We start from the raw sequence: 19,688 nt of genomic DNA, 5'->3' as shown, positions 1-19,688 counted from the left end.
ACTCATTTGTATTTCATAGTACGAATTTTAAAGTTTTGCTTTTGACATTTAAATTCTTAATCTATTTGGAACTGGTTTTTGCATGTGGTTTGAGATCGTGATACAATTGTAACAATACAATCTTTTACCATAAAGAAAACCATTTTTCCAATGCCTTCCTGTCCCCACTGATTAGCCACCTCTATCACAGAATGTATCTAGCTTCTCCCTAGTCTGTTCCAGTAATCAATTTGTCCAACCCAGTGCCATTATGACACTGTTTCAGTCACTACAGACTCAAACCAAGCCTCCCCTCCCCAGTACACCCAGAATCCTAATCCTAATCTTCAAAGTGCTTCAGATAGTCTTGGACCTTTACTCTTCGATGTATTTATCATATACTATGAAAAGCTCTGCTATGCTGTAATATAATAAAAAAATAAAACCAAATCTTGATTAGAAGTGTGGAACTTTCAGCCAATCCCCCAACCTTCCAGAGAGGGGAGAGAGGCTGGAGACTGAGTCAATCACCAAGAGCCAGAGATTTAATCAACCATGCCAAGACAATGAAACATTCATAAGAATTCCTAAACAGAGGGATTCAGAGGGCTTACAGGTTGGTGAGCATGATGAGGTGCTGGGAGGGTGTCATACCTGGAGAGGGTATGGAAGTTCCCCACACCCTACCCTATCCCCACACTTTGCCCCATGTATCTCTTCCATTTGGCTGTTCCTTGAGTTGTACTCTTTATAATAAGCCAGTAATAGTTTACAAAGTGCTTTCCCGAGTTCTGTGAGTCATTCCAGCTAATCGCCGAACCTGAGGGCATGTTGTGGAAACCCCCAAAATTTGTAGTTGGCCAGACAGAAGTTTGAGTAGCCTGGGTACCCTATTTCAGCTGGCATCTGAAGAAGGAGTGGTCTTATGGGACTGAGCCCTTAACAATTAAATTGTTAGGACACGAATTAGGTGTCAGAAGTATTATGAGTAAGAACAGCTCATGTGCTTTGACTGAAATTATACTGAATCTGTAGATCAGTTTACAAAAATTGACAACCATTATGGCCTCCTATTCATGAATGTCGTATTTCACTCTCTATATTTATCTTATTTAACACCTCTTAGTAAATCTCTGCCACTGATATCTTACACATCTTTTGTTCTATTTATTCCTAGGTACTGATATTCTGAAGCCATTGTAAATAGCATCTTCTCTTTTAATTTTTTTTTTTTTTTACCCTAGCTAGGGCCTCAAAGACAATGCTTAATAATAAGGAAAATTCCAGCGTGAACATTTCAAAGGCTATGACAGGTAAGTTTCCTGCCCAGTCTTAAGACATAACAGCCAGACAGACATATTCCTTTGAATTCTTTAGCAATCAAGAAGATACACAGTGGACTATGCTGAATCTGTGATTACAACCAGGTGTTTTGAGATTATCGCTACAGCAAATGTATTCCTACTGTATTATTTACGAAGTTTTCCTAAATTACACCACATTTCATTGTGCCTATACCGAGTAAGCCAGGGAAAGAGATTTTAATGCTCTCTGAGAAACGTCATGGTACAGTCAGAAAAACCGAGGTTTCAATCCTGACTCAGTCAGATAATTACTAGCCACTTGCTCTTAGAGGCAAGTTACTTAATCTGCCTGCTAAGTTCAGTTTCCTCATATGTAAAATAAAGGTGATATTATTAGTATCTATACCACCGGAGTTTTGTGAGGAAAAAACGTACACACAGAAAGCCTTAGCACCCTGTCCGGCACGCCGCGGCCTCAGTAATAATAGCACTCACCTCCCCACCCCTACTTAAGTACCTATACTTCATTGTTTCCGAAGATCATAATATTTTAGTGCACGATGAGGTAAATCACCATGAATTCTAAAACTACCTATTTTTTGGATGAACTAGAATCTTGTCACATGTAGAATTCTTTGAAAAAAAAACTAGATCAGGGCCTCCCTGGTGGCGCAGTGGTTGAGAGTCCGCCTGCCGATGCAGGGGATACGGGTTCGTGCCCCGATCTGGGAGGATTCCATATGCCGCGGAGCGGCTGGGCCCGTGAGCCATGGCCGCTGGGCCTGCGCATCCGGAGCCTGTGCTCCGCAACGGGAGAGGCCACGACAGTGAGAGGCCCGCATACCGCAAAAAGAAAAAAAAAAAAAAAAAAAACTAGATCAATGGCATCTTGGAATTCTTCTTAAGTAGGTTTCAGATATAGTCATAAAATAGTAATTAGCTAGCTTAAGGCATAAAAACATGTAGGACTACATAAAGATTATACTCTCCTTTAAAAGGAAGGATCAGTCAACTTGCATTTTACCTGGCATATCTGCTTGATCAATCTGAGCCATTGTTATTAAATGTCTGTTAATCAGCTCCTAAGAAAAGAAAATAAGTATATTTACATCTAAACACAACTTCTGAAATCTGGACTTTCTATTGCAACTGAATAGCCTGAGTACTAATATTTTTGGCATGTATACTTTTTAATGTTGATATCAGGAAATAACATTTCCAATAATGTGAAATGTCTAAATTCCAGTCCTGGATAGACCTGCCCATAGCTAAGGCTGGTTTCAAGTAGCAGTGCTATAACCCAGAGCATACGGCTAGCTCTGTGGCCAAGCTCGTCGATAATTCACTCTACAAACATTATACTGGTGCAACTCACTTCTGTGAAATAAAAACATTTCTGAGAATTTAAGAGTAAAATAAAATTCTACATATCAAATAATACCTGTTTAACACTGACAAAAAAACTAAATAATTTTATAAAACCTACTTTACAGAAAATATTGAGCTGCCTTAAAATGAAGTTCATTTCTAGGCCAAACTACTTATTAGCCAACTACTACAGATATTAGCAAAAAGTTGTCTAGTGGTTAGAAACCATTTATATTATTTATTTATATACTTCAGAGACCTTCCAGTGCACAGGAGGTGCCGTGCAAAAAGGTGGCCCATTTAAATAGCTACTCCATGTTCTACATCCGAACACAGTTACTTGCAATTTTCTTTAAAAATGGGTTTCCTTAAATAAATATCAATTAGTCTCATAAATTCTAAATTCTATCTTCTTTAGTACAGCATACTTGATTAAATAATACAATTTGAAAGGAGCTCTGTTCTTTCTCCAGTTCTTTGCTAAAGCACGACAGACATTAAGTATTTCCACTCCGAACTCTGAAAACATACCTGTCGGAGTTCATCAGCCATGAAGAAGGAAGGTGCATTTGCTTTTGGTTGCATATAAGCAACATGAGGTGCAGTTGGAGGATAAATATGGTAGTTTGGAAAAACCTGAAAGATAGGAAGGGGGAAAATATAATGATCAATTTTTCTCAATTGATAAGCTTTATCATTATTTTGATAAAGTTTTAATCTTTAAAGGACAGTGACAAATTGATACTTTTAATCTTTAAATAATAGTGAATTAAACACCTGAGAATAGCTGTTATTAGTACACCTTCTGAATGATTTCATTTTTAAAGTAATCTTTATTGGAATAACAAATTTTTAAAAATCTAATGAGAAAGGAAACATTTCTTCAGATACAGTAAAATTTTAGCTCCAATGAGAGGCAAAAGGAGCTCTTTGTGAGTTATTTTTTTAAGGCAGCTGGAAGAGAGGAAGAAAGCAGATATTAAAGGTGCTTGGGCACAGTCAGATCATGTAGTAACTCTGCCGTGGATGCCCAAAGAACTGTCCTCTTTAAGGGTTTCTAGAGACCAAACTAAACAAAGTGTTATCTAGATACTTAAACACTTCAAACTAGAACAGAAAAGAGGACCAACATACTCTGGGTCAGCAGTGGAGGTGAACAGAAGGGTATGACAATATACCTTCCAACCAAACTACAACAAAGTTACTGAATTCTGCTTCCAGCTTCTTGTCTTTGCCTCTTCCAATTGGAATCTTCTCACCACCCTGCTTTTTTCCCTTTTTCCTCCGCCTCTCCTTCCCTTCAACTGGTCCACGATACAAAAAAATCAAGTACGTCCTAAAATATCTTTTGTTTTATTCTTTCATTTTTAAAGCCAAAACAAACATTTTCTTTTCTCTTTTAAAAATGAATTCAGTTGATTTCTGTTGCCCTCATGTGACTATTCTGCTCTGGACCTCAACCAGGAAGTGATTTTGCAATACTTGTAAGGTTTCCTTTAACCCATACCTGAAGGGAGAATAGTGCCTCCTTTTTCTTGCCTTGGTTTCCTTACATCAGGTAGTATAGTTGGGCTTGACTACCTCAGGTTTACCAGGAGCATATTTTTAAGAGTGGTTTGAAGGGTAAAAACATTACAAAACTGTGCCACATATAATCTCCACAAAAACAGCTGAGACAGTTTTGTGACAAAAGAACCTCTTCATAGATTAAACTAACTTTTTTCTACAAATATGATAAAATAAAAAACGTAAATAATTATAAAATATAATAACCCCTCCCCCCAAAAGTAAAACATTGATGGAATTCTTACTTGAAAGAACCAAGGAAAGTCTCTACTCTACCTCAATTATTTGACCTTCAGTTCGGCAAGCTGTTCTGTGATAACTTTTGAAAGATCTCTGACCAAAAACAAAACAGAACAAAAAACTATTAGCTATTTTATTATTTTTTAGAAAGCATTTTACATGATTTACAAGTACTTCTATAAATGTTTTCACATTTATTTCTCATATGATGGTCGTGTGCTTCACCCCATTTACGATCGGGGGACCAGTCTCAGAGGTACTAAGATTCAAGAGTCACAAAACAATGGTGGAACTGGGACTCTTCAAGAGGAAAAATAAAAGTCTGTTGTCTTTCCACTCAAACTGCCTTATAGTAAAATATTAAATATAATCAAAATAAATCATTAATTTAACTTATGGGGTCAAAATCTGCTTACCAAAATCCAAACATACTTTTCATCTAAGCCTGTCAGTTATGATTTTGTCAAATATCTACAGTTTAGACCAGCATTCATATTTTAATGGAATTTGGCTTTCTTACTCATGAGATCTTCATCTACTACTTATTTTTCTATAGTTAATTAATTTTTGAACATGGACAAAATTATGAAACTAAAAGTGTACAATTTATGGAACACGATGCTTCCCTCTCAGCCCCTCCCTCCCCCATAGTCCGTTGGTAGCTCTTTTCTTACCCATAATCAGGGCTCCCTGAACCTCCTCCCTCCTTACCAGTGACCCATGCTGGAGGCCTCCTATCACTGTGTCCTCCACCATCCAGAGTTCTAGCTATTAAATCACTGCCTCGCCTGAGCAAGCATTTATCATCGGTTTGCTTTCAGCAACTACTGATAAGAATCCATCTACTTCTCTAACTACAGAGGTGAAACTACCTATATCTATAAACAAAAGTCAGCAAACATCAACTCCAGCTAGCACAAGTACTAGGTAACCCCGTAAGCAAAACACGCCATAAAGTACTGAACTAGAGCTTAAATATAACTTCTGATTACAAGCAGATTTGTCCAAAACTAGAGATATTATTAATGCAGAAACAGATTACTTTGAAGAGGTAAGAAGAGATTAGAATTATCACCTAAGTCAGAAAGTAATTACTTTTTCACATCACAGCATAAAGATACAGGCCTGGGTAAACCTCCTCGTTAATCTCATTACTAAGGAGCTGTTCTAAGAGCCCTCTCTTTTCTCCTTTAAATGCAGACATACCATTCCAGTCAAAGGTGCTGGAGTTGTGTCTGTATAGAAGTAAGTCGTCCCACCGACAGTTTCCTTTTGGATCACCTGACCAGAAGATGGAGTCTGAGAAACAGGATTATTAACAGGTGTAGAGGCACTAGAAGGCACCATGTAATTTGCTGGATTTGGAGTGTGACTTCTTCTTCTGGGAGCAGGAGAAGTGTGTGGAGTGATCTTGGGGGAGTGAAGAGGGGAAGATCCAGCAGACAATGACATTCCTGAAGAAGATGTAAAAATGTTTCTTAGAAAGCAAAAATTGGTTTCAGAGAAAAAAATCTGGAAAATAAAATGCAAACGTTCATTTGGAAGAAACAACTTTAGCAAAATTCTTTAAGTTCAAAAATAAAAGACAATTTTATCTTGTTTCAGAGAAAGCTCTGATTAAAAGCAAATGTAAAGAATTTCTTTTTTTCAAATATAGTCATTCCCAAATAAATTAGGATATTTACTGTAAGAATACGTCTCCTCCATGTCAATGTTTACATGAGAAACTTCAATAATAAGGATTACTGATAATTTAATAAATTAATTTAATCAAAAAGTGAGAAATAACTGGGACTCTATAAAATTATGCCCTTTATAAAAGCCTTTCTTTAATAAAAGGCATAATTCCTTTTTTGTAATGAATCATTTAAAACTATGGCTATTAACAATACAAATATCACATATCCCTAAAATATTTTAGTATCAAAAAATCAAATTATTTAATGAGATTTATTAGATTTCTTTTGGCCAAATACTACTAACAGAATGGTTTGAAAAAGCAAAAAAAAAAAACTAAGTCTAGTCTTAGTTGAAATACAGGGCTGCTTAAATACCATATTTTTTTTAAATCAAGAAGGTGTACTGTTTTGATGCCTTTTGTCTTTAAATAGGCATAGGCTATATAGTAGACAACTGAAAATTTCTGCAGATGCATACTCTGCTCTAGTGCGAGTTTTACCTAAACACAACTAGCAAGAAACCATTGTATGCAGAGCATCCTCTATCATGAATCTATGGTGGAGAAAGGGAAAGGACAATTGTCTTCACCCTTCAGGAGATTCCAAGCTATCTGAGAAAACAAGACCAGGTCACATGTAAAAGACATAAAGTGGCTTACAAAAACACTCAAATATAAACTAATATACTGTAAACTACATGCCTAAATTCAGATGAAATGCAAATTAAGTAAAACCAGGTACAGTTAATCAAAGGCTTAATGGAGGTGATCAGTTCTGAGCAGAGACTGAAAATGGTTTCTCGAGCTACAGTTAGTTACACTTCCTGAAAGAATTAGCTTATCCAGGAACTATTTTCTGGCTATTTGGGGAACAACTAAAAAACTTCACCTGAAGTAATATGCCATCTCACAATTCAAGAAAAATGTTACCAAAATGCTTCTGGTCACAGAAATATGATTAACAGGGTTATGAATTTCAATTGCTAAGAATTCATAAAACACGAACACTGTTTTTTGAAAAGATCTAGGTGAATAAAAATAAGGTTGAGAACTGAGATAATACTTATTTTTACTCTGGATAGCCCTCTGTATTTTCTAAAGAGCCCTGACATAATTATTTTGTCTGATTTTCTGAGCAACTAAGGTAGGTCAGGTAACAAGCACCGCAGTACAGATCAGAAATTTACACATAGGGGGTTTGTTATCTGACCAAGGACATGTGTGCACAGCCAACAGCAAAGCCAGGCTTCAAACCCAAGTCTCCAAACTTCCAGTTTAATACTCTTCCTGTTATAACACAATGTCTACTGCACTGACATTAAAATAGGCCAGGAATTTCGCAAGTATGTCTTAAATACATCTAAGAGAAACTTTAAAAGTCTAAAACCCTTTAGAAAAATACTTATAAGGAAACCAAGCTATTATATTAACATATGAGCCTAATTTTTAAAAAACTTTTCCAGAGTTCTGTGTTTTTTCTAACTCTGTATATTATACATTTAATTGTAGGTCAATCCATACTGCAAAAACTGGGAGGATTATTCAACTATTTTCAAAAGATACATACTCCCTACTCATCTAATATGAAATGCATCTACAGTTTTCCTAAAGCTAGTCTCTAAGCCCTTCCAATATAAAACTGGCCAAGTCACCAAAAGTGAGTAAATTTGTTTACTACCTTTAAATTAAATAACAGCAGCAAATACAGCTACCAATTCTTAAGCACTTTCCATATGTCAGGCAGTAATAAAAGTGCTTCACATACACCAGACTATTTAATCCTCACAACAACCCTGTGAGGTAGGTATATCAACAGTCACCTCACAGAGGAAGAAACTAACTTAAAAATAATTTTTAAAAATTTATTGTAAGGGCAAATACAGGTTACTGAACAAAAGAATCAAGATTGAAACTCAGGTCTATTTGATTCCAAAGCCTGTGCTCTTAGCCAATATTCAATACAGCTGCCCAACCCCTAAGCCATACACTAGAGAACAGAAAGGGGGTCCATTACACTTAGGAGCATTAGTGTGACAACTTAAAGGACGTGTGTGTGTGGGGGGGGGAAGTGGGGTGCAGCAGGAGAGCAGGGGAAGAGTCTGACACCAGAGCAGGCGTACAAGTGAAACAAAAGTAGAATCTCTCCTTAGGGCTAAATACGTGGAAAAAGACTACCAAAAACAATCTAGTAGAATTTACAGGTTGTAAGTTACAAGCTTTCTCTTCAGAATTTTCAATTTTGTGGCTATTCTAGAACAAAGTTTCAGCACTGAAATTTGAGTTAATATATCTGAGCTGAGGCTGGCTGGCATGATCTAAACACATACAAAATAAAACATGTAAAACAGTAATAAGGATCACCACCCATAGGGTAACAGAATATTTAAATTGTATGGGAAGCTAGAAAGGAAACTGACCTCTAAATTACTGAAACATCCAGCCACAAAAGGCATAGCTTTGTGCCACTAAACTATTTTGCAAACATGTTAAAGAACTGAGTAAAATACACACGTATCTGCTTGGAGAGAGTTATTCTGTACTTGGTATTGTGAAGATGATAACCACAACACACTTAGTATTAACTGCCTGCATGTAACACTAAATTACAGACAGCACAAAGGAGCAGAACCTTACTGCAGAAATCAGTAACTAAAAATAAAGGTGAAGTAAAGTCGACAGATTCAGTTTCATCTCTCTCACATGTAAATATTCCTTTATAAGTTCCATCTTCCCTTATATGGGGGGGTGGAGGCAGGGGTGCTACTTGTGGTTATTACAACAGTTTGCTATTAATTAGTACACGATCACTGGAACACTTAAGCAAACATAGCAACACACTGAGGATACCATGAGAGACAAACTAGAAGAATGAAAATCTGTACTTTAAAGAAAATCTGAATTAAAAATATTTCATTTGTGTATTTATTTTTTGCATTACTTTTGTAATTAACTCTTAAAATGACATTTTGGTGAGATCATATACAATAATTACACTATAATTTCTTATTAAGTGAATATGCAAACTGAGATATTTAAGTCATGTATAAGTTAATTGTTTTAGAACATTCGAAAAAATCCTTCTTAAAAGTACCCAATTCAAAGAAAAGTGAGGAACAATACAGAAATGCCCACTGGACGAATTAACCAGAGCAATGAACAAAATAAAGAAATGAAATTTTAAAAATTTAAGGTTAACTTATGAAGGTAAAAGTATCAGTGTTTCTGGATGACATAATTCTATACCTGAAAAACCCAAGGAAACAAACAAACAAAAAAGACTTGTAAATAATGACAGAATGCATAAAGTAAATGGCTCCAATATTACAAAATACCAAATGAACATCGTTCCTAAATACAAACATCCACTTAAGATAATCGTATTTCTGGGAAATCAGAGACTGAGCTAAATAAAACAAATACCCTCCCCCTCAACCCCAACCAAAATTATGAACACATAGAACTGTGCGATAAAATACAATACCCACATTTTAAAACATAGCTGAAATCAAAAGAATAGCAACAAAAGCAAAAACTCCAAGAGCAAGAAATTAAGGCAAAATTTTGAACTAGAGATTATACTGTGGGAACTTTGGAAAACCACATCCCAGGCCAGATATAGTGTCTACAAGTTGAGGCTTCCAGGTTCACACAGGCATATCAAACATGGCCTTCAGCACATAAAGTGTGGAGAATGAAATTCAAATCCCAGTGTAAAGCCAGGAGTCTGGAAAAGCTGTACCATCAGGCAATGGTGGAGGAGAAAACTTCTACCTGTCAGCCCACAGGCAATAGGTAGACTTGTTGGTGGAACAGAGATGGAGGAAAGGAAGAGGGCTGGGGGGGTGGTGGGGGGGCGGGTGTTAGGAGAAATGCCTGCACCATGCACAGGTGCAGGAGAGAAAAATACCCAGGAGATTCTGTGTGATAGGGATCCCAGTGGGTAATTATAAAACTTAAACTGCACGGGCAATGGACACCTGGGTAAAGCAAACACCAACTATTTCGACAAACAAACATGATCTACAACCCACAGCACACGTGATCTCTCCCCAGAAAATAATCCCATGTGAAAAGAACTCCCAAAATGAGAATCAAATATGCACAATACATTGAGAATTAGCACCCTGAAAACAATGAATCCCAGATAACAGAACCCTATAAAGGGGATTTTAAAAAAACCTACAACTAAAATGATTAAGGACATGAAAGAAGTGACAAACATTTGTCCTTCTTTTTTTTTTTTTCCGGTACGCGGGACTCTCACTGTTGTGGTCTCTCCCATTGCGGAGCACAGGCTCCGGACGCGCAGGCTCAGTGGCCATGGCTCACGGGCCCAGCCGCTCTGCGGCATGTGGGATCCTCCCGGACCGGGGCACGAACCCATGTCCCCTGCATCGGCAGGCGGACTCTCAACCACTGCGCCACCAGGGAAGCCCCATTTGTCCTTCTTAAACGGAACTATATTCTATAGGAGTAAAAATGATAACCATTAAAATTAAAGGAGAAAAAACTTAACAGGTGAGTTAAATAGCAAGGTAGACACAAAGACAAGAAAAGTAAACCAGAGAAGAATCTAGAAACTTAGCTTGGAAAATATAAAAGACTGGTTAAGATACACAAAAGGTAGAATGAGAAGGCAAATTTCCAGGATAAAGAAAATACTGGAGAAGCAATATTCGAAGAAAAGCTTTGGGATATTCAAGAACTAGGAAATCCTCATTCAAGAAATCCTAAACAAGAGTTCTGAACAGAATAAGTAAAAACAAATCCCTTTCAATCAATCAGGTGAAACTGTTGCCTGCCAAAGATAAAGAGAAAAACCTTAAAAGCTACAAAAGCAAAAAAAGACAAATTATCTTTAAAAAAAAAAGGACAATTACATTAACAGGAGACTGATCAGCAACACTAGACAATGAAAAAATATGCTCAAAGTAAGGAAAATAAATGTCATCTTAAAGTTTATACACAATTTGCAAATGAGGGGAAAAATAAAGACATTTTTAAGGTCATTCACATCTCCTTGGTGAAAGAACAATTAAATGATCAACTTCAATACAGAAGAAAACTCCTTCCCCAAAAAGCACAGAATAAAAGAATGTATGAGAAATCTGAATAAGCACTGACAGTGAAACAATTAGGCTGAGATAGGTTCAAGTCAAAGTGTAATTAAAATTCTAGGTTACTGTAACACTGAAAGAGGGCAGGAAGGAATTCAACAAGTTCATACTGAGTAAAGCATACATGGTAAAATTCTAGGGGTGACCATACATAAAACCAAAACATAGTACATAACATCCAACCTTTACCCTACACCGTATACAAAAATTACCTCAAAAATCTAAACGCAGGAACTAACCTATAAAGCTCTAAGAAAACCAGCATATACTTCATGATCTTCAGCTAAACAAGTGTTTCTTAAGTTGACACCTAAAGCACACATAACCAAGGGAAAAAGAAAAATAAATTAGACTTCACTAAAATTTTTAACTTTTTGTACTTCAGAGGAAACCATCAAGAAAGTGAAAAGCCAACCCATAGAACGGGAGAAAATATTTACAAATCATATATTCAATAAAGGTCTAGTATATAGAATATAAAAAGAACTCATAACTCAACAACAAAAATAACCAAATTTTAAAATTGGCAAAGGATTTGCATAGACATTTTTCCAAAAAAGATAAACAAATGGCCAATAAGCACGTAAAAAGAAGCTCAACATCATTAGTCATTAGGAACATGCAAATCAAAACCACAGTGATACCACATTATACCTACTATGAAGGCTATAATCAAAAATAAGAACAATAACAAGTGTTAGTGAGGAAGTGGAGAAAACGAAATCCTTAACACATTGCTGGTGGGAGTGTAAAATAATGCAATCACTTTCAAAACAGTTTGGCAGTTCCTCAAATTGTTAAACACCAGCAATTCTACTCCTAAGTATGTTACCCAAGGTAACTGAAAACATTATCTTCACACAAAAACCAGTACATGAATGTTCAAAGCAGCATTATGCATAATAGTCAGAAAGTGGAAACAACTCAAATGTCTATCAACTGATAAACGGGTGAACAAAATGTGATCTCGCCTATACTGTGGAATACTATTCACCCATATGAAGGAAAAAAATACTGATTCATGATATAACATGGATGAAGCTTGAAAACATTGTTAAGTGAAAGAAGCCAGAGACAAAAAGGCCACACGTTGTATGATTCTATTTACATAAAATGGCCAGAAGAGGCAAATCCATAAAGACATAAAGTAAATTAGTGGTTTCCAAGGACTGAGGAGAGGGGAAAATGGGGAGTGACTACTAATAGGTAGGTATGAAGTTTCTTTTTAGGGTTATGAAAATGTTGTGGAATTAGACCATGATGATGGTTGCACAGCCTTGAGAGTATACTAAACACCACTGAATTGTACACTTTAGAAGAGTGAATTTTACGATATGTGAATTACATCTCAACAAAAATAGTTAATACCTAAATTATTGCTGCAGGTGAGGGGAGAAGGATCAAGAAAACTCCATTAATCCAGTGGGTGTATGGGGGTGGGGGTGGGGGAGAGAGGGAGTGTGAGAGTGTGTGTGTGTGTGTGTGTGTGTGTGTGTGTGTGTGTGTGTTGGAGAGGGGGGAGAGACAAACAGATTGCAAAAAACAAAATGCCACTTACATTAACTAGCAATAAAAACCTAAAATATCTAGGCACAAACTTACCTAGAATGTGCAGGACTTACATGAAGAAAAAGGTAAAACTCTACTGTCAGAAACAAAAGATAACTTGAACAAAAGAAAATAAATACCTGTACCTATTTGTTGCAAAAATGTCAATTCTACCCCTAACTAATCTAAAAGCATAATGGTAGCTCAATAAGAAAACCAACAGAATTTTTTTAAATTAGCCAAACCGATTATATCCATTGGAAAAATAAGCAGTAAGATAGCCAGGAAAATTACTAAAGTAAAGCAAGTACAGAGGAAGAAAAAAAAAAAAAAAAAAAAAAAAAAAAGAAGACTGAAAAAGTAAAAGGAAGAAAAAAGTACTGTATAAGGTCACTGGATACTAAAAAAGTGATGAAAGCTATAGTAACAAAAATATTGGATAAAGGCTCCCATGAACAGTGGGTCAACACAACAGAATAAGCATGAAACTTGACCCCAAATATATATGAAAAAATAAGCATAAGATAAAACTTCAGGGGAGGAGATGGACAGTAGTCAGATATGCCAACTTACTAGCCATCCCTAAATGACGGATTGAGTAAAGAAAAAAGCAAACAAATGGTTATTTAGATAAAATAAATAAAAGTGAGTCACCCTTCCATTCATTACACCCATTAAAAAGACAAATAAATGTTCAGATTTAATATTTAAGAGTTTAAAACAAAAAGTATCTCAAAGAACATTTTTTTAAATATAATGTTATGAAGACATACAAAACACAAAGGTGAAAACAGAATTTAACTTCTTCTAAAAATAAATATTTCTACACAGCAAGAAAAGATATTTGCAACACTTAGTAAAAGGCTAATCATATTATATAGTTCTTAAAATCATTAAGAAAATAGAAAGCAACCAATAGAAAATGGACAAATTGTACAAGTAGTCAGTTTGCAGAAAAGAAAATTAAATGCCTCAAACATATAAAAAGGTGTTAATATTCACTGATAATTTAAAGAGATGCAAAGTAAAGCCAGCGTATCATTGGCTCAGATTGGCATAGATTGAAAAGTTTATTTAGACAATTATTAAAAGGGTGGGTGGCATATAAATACTGTCATACATTTTTAGTGTCGACTCTTACAATCTCTTTTGGAAGAAAATTTGGCAATACCTATCAACTAAAACCTTTTAATTGGCATGATAATGATAAACAATTCAAACTAAAAATGTCATAAAATGAAAAATAAAAGCTATAAACTCCATTAAATTGTATATTTTTGTCTTGCTCATCTTTGTGGCCCTCAGAAGTCACTGAATAAATGCCTCATGAACAAATGCTAAGGTTGCTCTTAAATCCCTTCTAGGAAAAACAAATGTAATATTTTCTTCTCTCAAAGAATTTTTAAAAAGGTGTCCTCTCAGATACAAATGTATCTAAGATGCCAGAGCAAAGATCCCCCTAAATATGAAAACATTAGAAGCATCCCTTTTAAAATCAGGTACAAGGGCCTCCCTGGTGGCGCAGTGGTTGAGAGTCCGCCTGCCGATGCAGGGGATACGGGTTCGTGCCCCGGTCTGGGAGGATCCCATATGCCGCGGAGCGGCTGGGCCCGTGAGCCATGGCCGCTGGGCCTGCGCGTCCGGAGCCTGTGCTCCGCAACGGGAGAGGCCACAACAGTGAGAGGCCCGCATACCGCAAAAAGAAAAAAAAAAAAAAAAATCAGGTACAAGACAAAAATGTCAACTATGACTTCTTCTGTACAATCCCATACTAAAGGCCCTGGCCAATGCAAGAGAACAATAGAAAAAAGATTACAAAGGAAGAGATTATCATCATTATTTGCAGGTAAGTGTTCAAATTTTATATATATATACACACACACACATATACATATGTATATATACATATAAAAGAATCTACAAATTATTAGAAATAGAATGTCTCAAAGTAACCAACACACAAATGTCAATCACATATTTTCACACTAAGAATAATGAACTAGAAAATTTTTATTTTTGAGACGCCAAATTATAATACCAACAATTACCACAAATGTGTCTCAGAATATCTTACAAAATATATGTAATACTTGAACACGGAAAATTATAAAACTTTGTGGAAAGGCATTAAAGAAGACCTGGAAAAAAGAACTGGAGAGAGAGCCCACGTTCATGGACAGAAAGACAATACTGAAATCGTGACGATCCTCTTCGATTCATCTAAAGATTCGATACAACTTCCCTGAAGGCACCAGGCTGCTTCACGGAGCCACAAGGCTTCAAGACTGTCCCCTCCTCTGGTACACTCATCAACAACCCTCCTTGTCAACACCGAGCTCTCTAAACCCCACCCTCACAGTAAATTCCAATTCAACTTCTGAAAAATCTTCTTACTCTATTAAAATCCTCCTGATACTCATGTTTAAACATTATTCCCATCATTTTGTACTTTATCTTTTGCTGCAAGTAGCACACAATGCAAACTGTCTCTTTGCAGGGGAGAACTGTGCCTTAATCCTCTCTGTATTCCCAACTACACACGTAATGGCACAGTGCCGGCACACAATACATTTATCGAAAAGAAAGAGGTGAAAGTTTCCTCGTCTTGGTACAGCAATAGCTACAAGCAGGAAGTGAAGAGTGCCAACACCAGAATTAACTGAGTTTAACAAGTTGGGAGGAGAAAAGCAAGTGTTCATGCTATCAAGTGGCACAGATGCCAGTTGTCGCTATTTAAAAGCAAATGTGAAACAAGCAAATGTGAGAGAAAGAGAAGAATGTGAAGAATCTGAGGTGAAGGACATTCTTGTAACACAGCAGTCTGATTATTCTAGTGCTACTCTTTCCAGATCTACATAGCCTGGGTAAACCTAGATTACACTAATGTCGGTAACTAAAATTGTTAATGCTGTCGTAACTAAAGTTGTTAACTTTAACAAAGTTCCAATAACCACATTAAACCCTCAGTAATAAACTGTCATGTATGGCTACACTGAAGAGAATGGTTTAGATTAGAAATCACCAAAATATATCTCATACTGAACAGATGAATGAATTAAAGACAAACAGAGGAAGCGTTATCTTCTTAACCATAGGGCCAATATTTGGGGCCTCATCCAAGAGAAAATCATAGCAAGGAATGTATATGATCATATCCAGGAATACAAAAAACGAAGTTACTACTAAAGATATATTTCTTACTTTATTGATTTTTTTAAAACCAAATTCCCTAATCACACCCCCTCCCAAATAAAACAATGCACAGTTTATAGCCCAAAAAACAGACACTAAGTTTATACTCCTAAATTCTAACAGGATCTTAAACATATAATGAATTAATAAATCTTTTTCCTTGATATTGCTTATGATAACTTAAAGGGTGGGTATAAAAGGTCAGCTCCAAAACTGAGGTCAGAGCGCTTTTCTCCCCTTCCCTCTGCCACTCGCTCTTTCAGCGAGTCAGAGACAAGCTTTATTTCCTAGTCCATTTCTACCCACTAGCTATCTTAGCAGGAGGAGAAAGTGAGTTTAAAGAAAGTGTTTAATTGTAATCATTGTCAATTAAGTCTGTATGTCATGTCATGGAGTTCTCTGCAATTTGATGCAACCTGTCAGACAAATCCCCAGGATACTCTCGACAGCTATCCTATATGCAGGACAGACTTCTACTGCGTAGAACTTTCTGAAATAAAATGTTAAAAATTACAGAACAACATCAGAAATGCATTAAATTCTCTGTGTGATGTTGATGACTACTGCATAAATAAAACTGCTTTAAAATACAATCCCTGGGGCTTCCCTGGTGGCGCAGTGGTTGAGAGTCCGCCTGCCGATGCAGGGGATACGGGTTCATGCCCCGGTCCGGGAAGATCCCACATGCCGTGGAGGGGCTGGGCCCGTGAGCCATGGCCGCTGAGCCTGCGCGTCTGGAGCCTGTGCTCCGCAGTGGGGGAGGCCACGGCAGTGAGAGGCCCGCGTACCGCAGGGAAAAGAAAAGAAAAAAAAAATACAATCCCTACAGTTTCTCAGTAAATTTAGTAACAAAGATCCTTGACTGGTGGTGGTGGGGTCCCCCAAGACCACTTCCATGTTCAGAAAGTCACTGGAACTCAGCACAGAGTTGCACTCGCGACTAAGATCTACCACAGCAGTGTAGTAAACGTACACATCCAGATCCCAAGGGGCAAAGACGCAGGTGGAGACTAGAGGGATTCACATGTGGGCTTCCTTATGCTCCCTTCCTCACGAGGGGTCACACGGCCCACTCTTCGTCCAGGAGCACAAAGGCAATATATCTGCTCAGAGAAGCACCCAGGGTTTTTATAGGTGACTGGTCACTGCCTAGCACACACCAGAGTCCCACACTCCCGGACGGAAAGCATGTGAGCAGCACAAACCACACTGTTTGCACAAAGAGTCTAGGAATAGTAAACCACCCTAATCAGTTAGGGAAAAATCGGAACACTCCCCAACTCCGAGGTCCCATACATCAGCCCAGGGCCAACCTTGCAAGCAGGCTCTGTTAAGGACACTATGTTAACTCACTTCCGCACACATACCTTAAGTTGTCTACTACAATACAGCCACCACTTTTTCATAATTCTGCTCTATAGTGTAGTGAATACTGTTACACACAAATATAAGGGCAAATGTTTTGTTTCTTACATCTAAACATACCTCAGGGAAGAGGGAGGAGGGGGAAAAGTAAGCTTTAAGTTAGGGCAATGGATTTATGTTGATTCCACTAAGTTTTGTCCATACACATTGAGAAAAATTATATAATTAGAGATGTACCCTCCGTGGCTAGGAAATATAGCAAAGAAAAATTCAATATAGTTCATGTAAAAAGGAGCTGAACCTATGTGTTTCATCAGCTCCTTTTGTTAGTATCTAAACTATCTAAACATACACCGTAAAAGTAAATATATATGTTATAGCTTAACTAGGATTTCAACTACTAATGTTAATAGAAAAGATTTTCTAATATCATTAGTTGGAATATTTTAATTTCTAGTATACTAAAATTATAGAAGCCATTCAAAATGTTTACTTACGTAAAAATTAGAGGGGAATTCCCCAGTGATCCAGTGGTTAGGACTCTGTGCTTTCACTGCCAAGGGCCCAGGTTCGATCTCTGGTTGGGGAACTAAGATCCCACAACATGGCCAAAAAAAAAAAAAAAGGGGGTTGGGACTTCCCTAGTGGCTCAGTGGATAAGACTCCGTGTTCCCAATGCAGGGGACCTAGGTTCAAACCCTGGTCAGGGAACCAGATCCCACATGCATGCCACAACTAAGAGTTCACATGCCACAGCTAAGGAGCCTGCGTGCTGCAACTAAGGAGCTGGCAAGCCACAACTAAAGGAGCCCTGGAGCCACAACTAAGACTTGGTGCAACTAAATAAATAAACAAATAAACAAATAAATAAATTAAATTAAATTAAAATTAAAATTGGAAGTATATGAAACAAACTTTATTCTTCATAAATAACTGTTGGACTTCTGGAGTAATCCTAAAGAGGATCATCTGGCTATGGCTTGGTGTATACATCACAAAAACAGCTGCTTTCAATTTCAATAGCTTAAAAACTATGCACAGCCTTTGTCTCAGAAATTCTAGCTCTGGAAAGTACCCTAAAGAAATAGTCCTAAATCCTGAAAGACATTTATAGTTAAAATAAATGTATATAGGGACTTCCCTGGTGGCACAGTGGTTAAGAATCTGCCTGCCAATGCAGGGGACACGGTCCGAGCCCTGGTCTGGGAAGATCCCACATGCCGCAGAGCAACTAAGCCCGTGTGCCACGACTACTGAGCTCACGTGCCACAACTACTGAAGCCCGCGTGCCTAGAGCCCGTGTTCTGCAACAAGATAAGCCATCACCATGAGAAGCCCGTGAACTGCAAAAAAGAGGAGCCCCTGCTCACTGCAACTAGAGAAAGCCCACACACAGCAATGAAGACCCAATGCAACCAAAATAAATAAATTTATAAAATAAATGTATATATACACAGAGCATACACATATGTGCTGCTTTTTAAATGGTAACACTATAATTCAACATTTTAATAGATAAAATAAGTTTTTAAAAACTGAATGCAATTTGAAGGATAGAGAAAACACTATCAATCTGAAGTCTATTAAGGTGGTAAGAATGGTTTTAGGAGAAAATAGCTCATTATAAGTGATGTTCTACGATGTACACTAAATTTTTCCCATGACACAATTATTTAATTCAGTTAAGAAATAAAGAAAAGCTGTTTGAAAACTTAATAACTTTACCTTTAAAACATTTCTTTTAAGTTTACGTTCTGAATAACCTTCAGCATATGTTTGTTTGCACAAATATCATCTTCACTGCCTTGTAATAAAATACACCAAGTTTAAAACCCTAAATTTAGAAATCCTTAGTCAATATTTTGCTTAATGAAAATCACCCCATTGAGCCACACTTAAATTCATATCATTACCTACTTAAATTTAAAGATAAATAAGAAGCTACTTTATAAACTGCCAATAGTTTGAACAGAATGTTTTACAATTTCCAATTTTTAAGCCAGAAGTAGACTAAGCTTCTCCCCTTTCTACAAATTAGACAACTGGGGCCCGACACAGCTCAGGCACATAAACTCAGTGAAGGTAGTAATGAAGCTAGAATCTAAGTCCCTTGAATGCTATTACAACCCAGTGGAGCACTCTATGCTGTTGAATTTAACCCAAATTTAAATCCCTAAAGGCCAATAAAAATAATGCACCTAGAAGAAAAAGTTATAAGGAGAAAATGTGATTAAAGGCATAAGAATTGTCAAATTTCAGAACATATAAAATATTAAAGGAGGGGAGGATGGTACAACCAGTTCACAACATTTCTCTGTTCAAGTTTCTGGA

The 19,688-nt window shown here is 36.9% G+C and overlaps 1 protein-coding gene across 12 annotated transcripts in view; it reads right to left on the bottom strand.

The window, feature by feature from the left end:
- The window catches only part of PAN3 (poly(A) specific ribonuclease subunit PAN3), a 120,484-nt gene that overhangs the window by 30,553 nt on the left and 70,243 nt on the right, over positions 1 to 19,688 (bottom strand). For 8 of the 12 annotated variants that reach the window (XM_060080330.1, XM_060080329.1, XM_060080331.1 and 5 more), the window contains 4 exons: positions 5,664 to 5,911; positions 4,494 to 4,550; positions 3,183 to 3,287; positions 2,308 to 2,365 (listed from right to left, as the gene is read on the bottom strand). In XM_060080330.1, the coding sequence (XP_059936313.1) occupies positions 2,308 to 2,365; positions 3,183 to 3,287; positions 4,494 to 4,550; positions 5,664 to 5,911 (468 nt within the window). The remainder of the gene's footprint in view (positions 1 to 2,307; positions 2,366 to 3,182; positions 3,288 to 4,493; positions 4,551 to 5,663; positions 5,912 to 19,688) is intronic. The other 4 variants (XM_060080321.1, XM_060080326.1, XM_060080323.1 and 1 more) reach the window with 1 other exon arrangement.

The sequence above is a fragment of the Mesoplodon densirostris genome, chromosome 17, assembly GCF_025265405.1.
Source record: "Mesoplodon densirostris isolate mMesDen1 chromosome 17, mMesDen1 primary haplotype, whole genome shotgun sequence".
NCBI lineage: Eukaryota > Metazoa > Chordata > Mammalia > Artiodactyla > Ziphiidae > Mesoplodon > Mesoplodon densirostris.
Note: the sequence above shows the minus strand (reverse complement) of the source record. Positions and strands in the feature narration are given on the sequence as shown.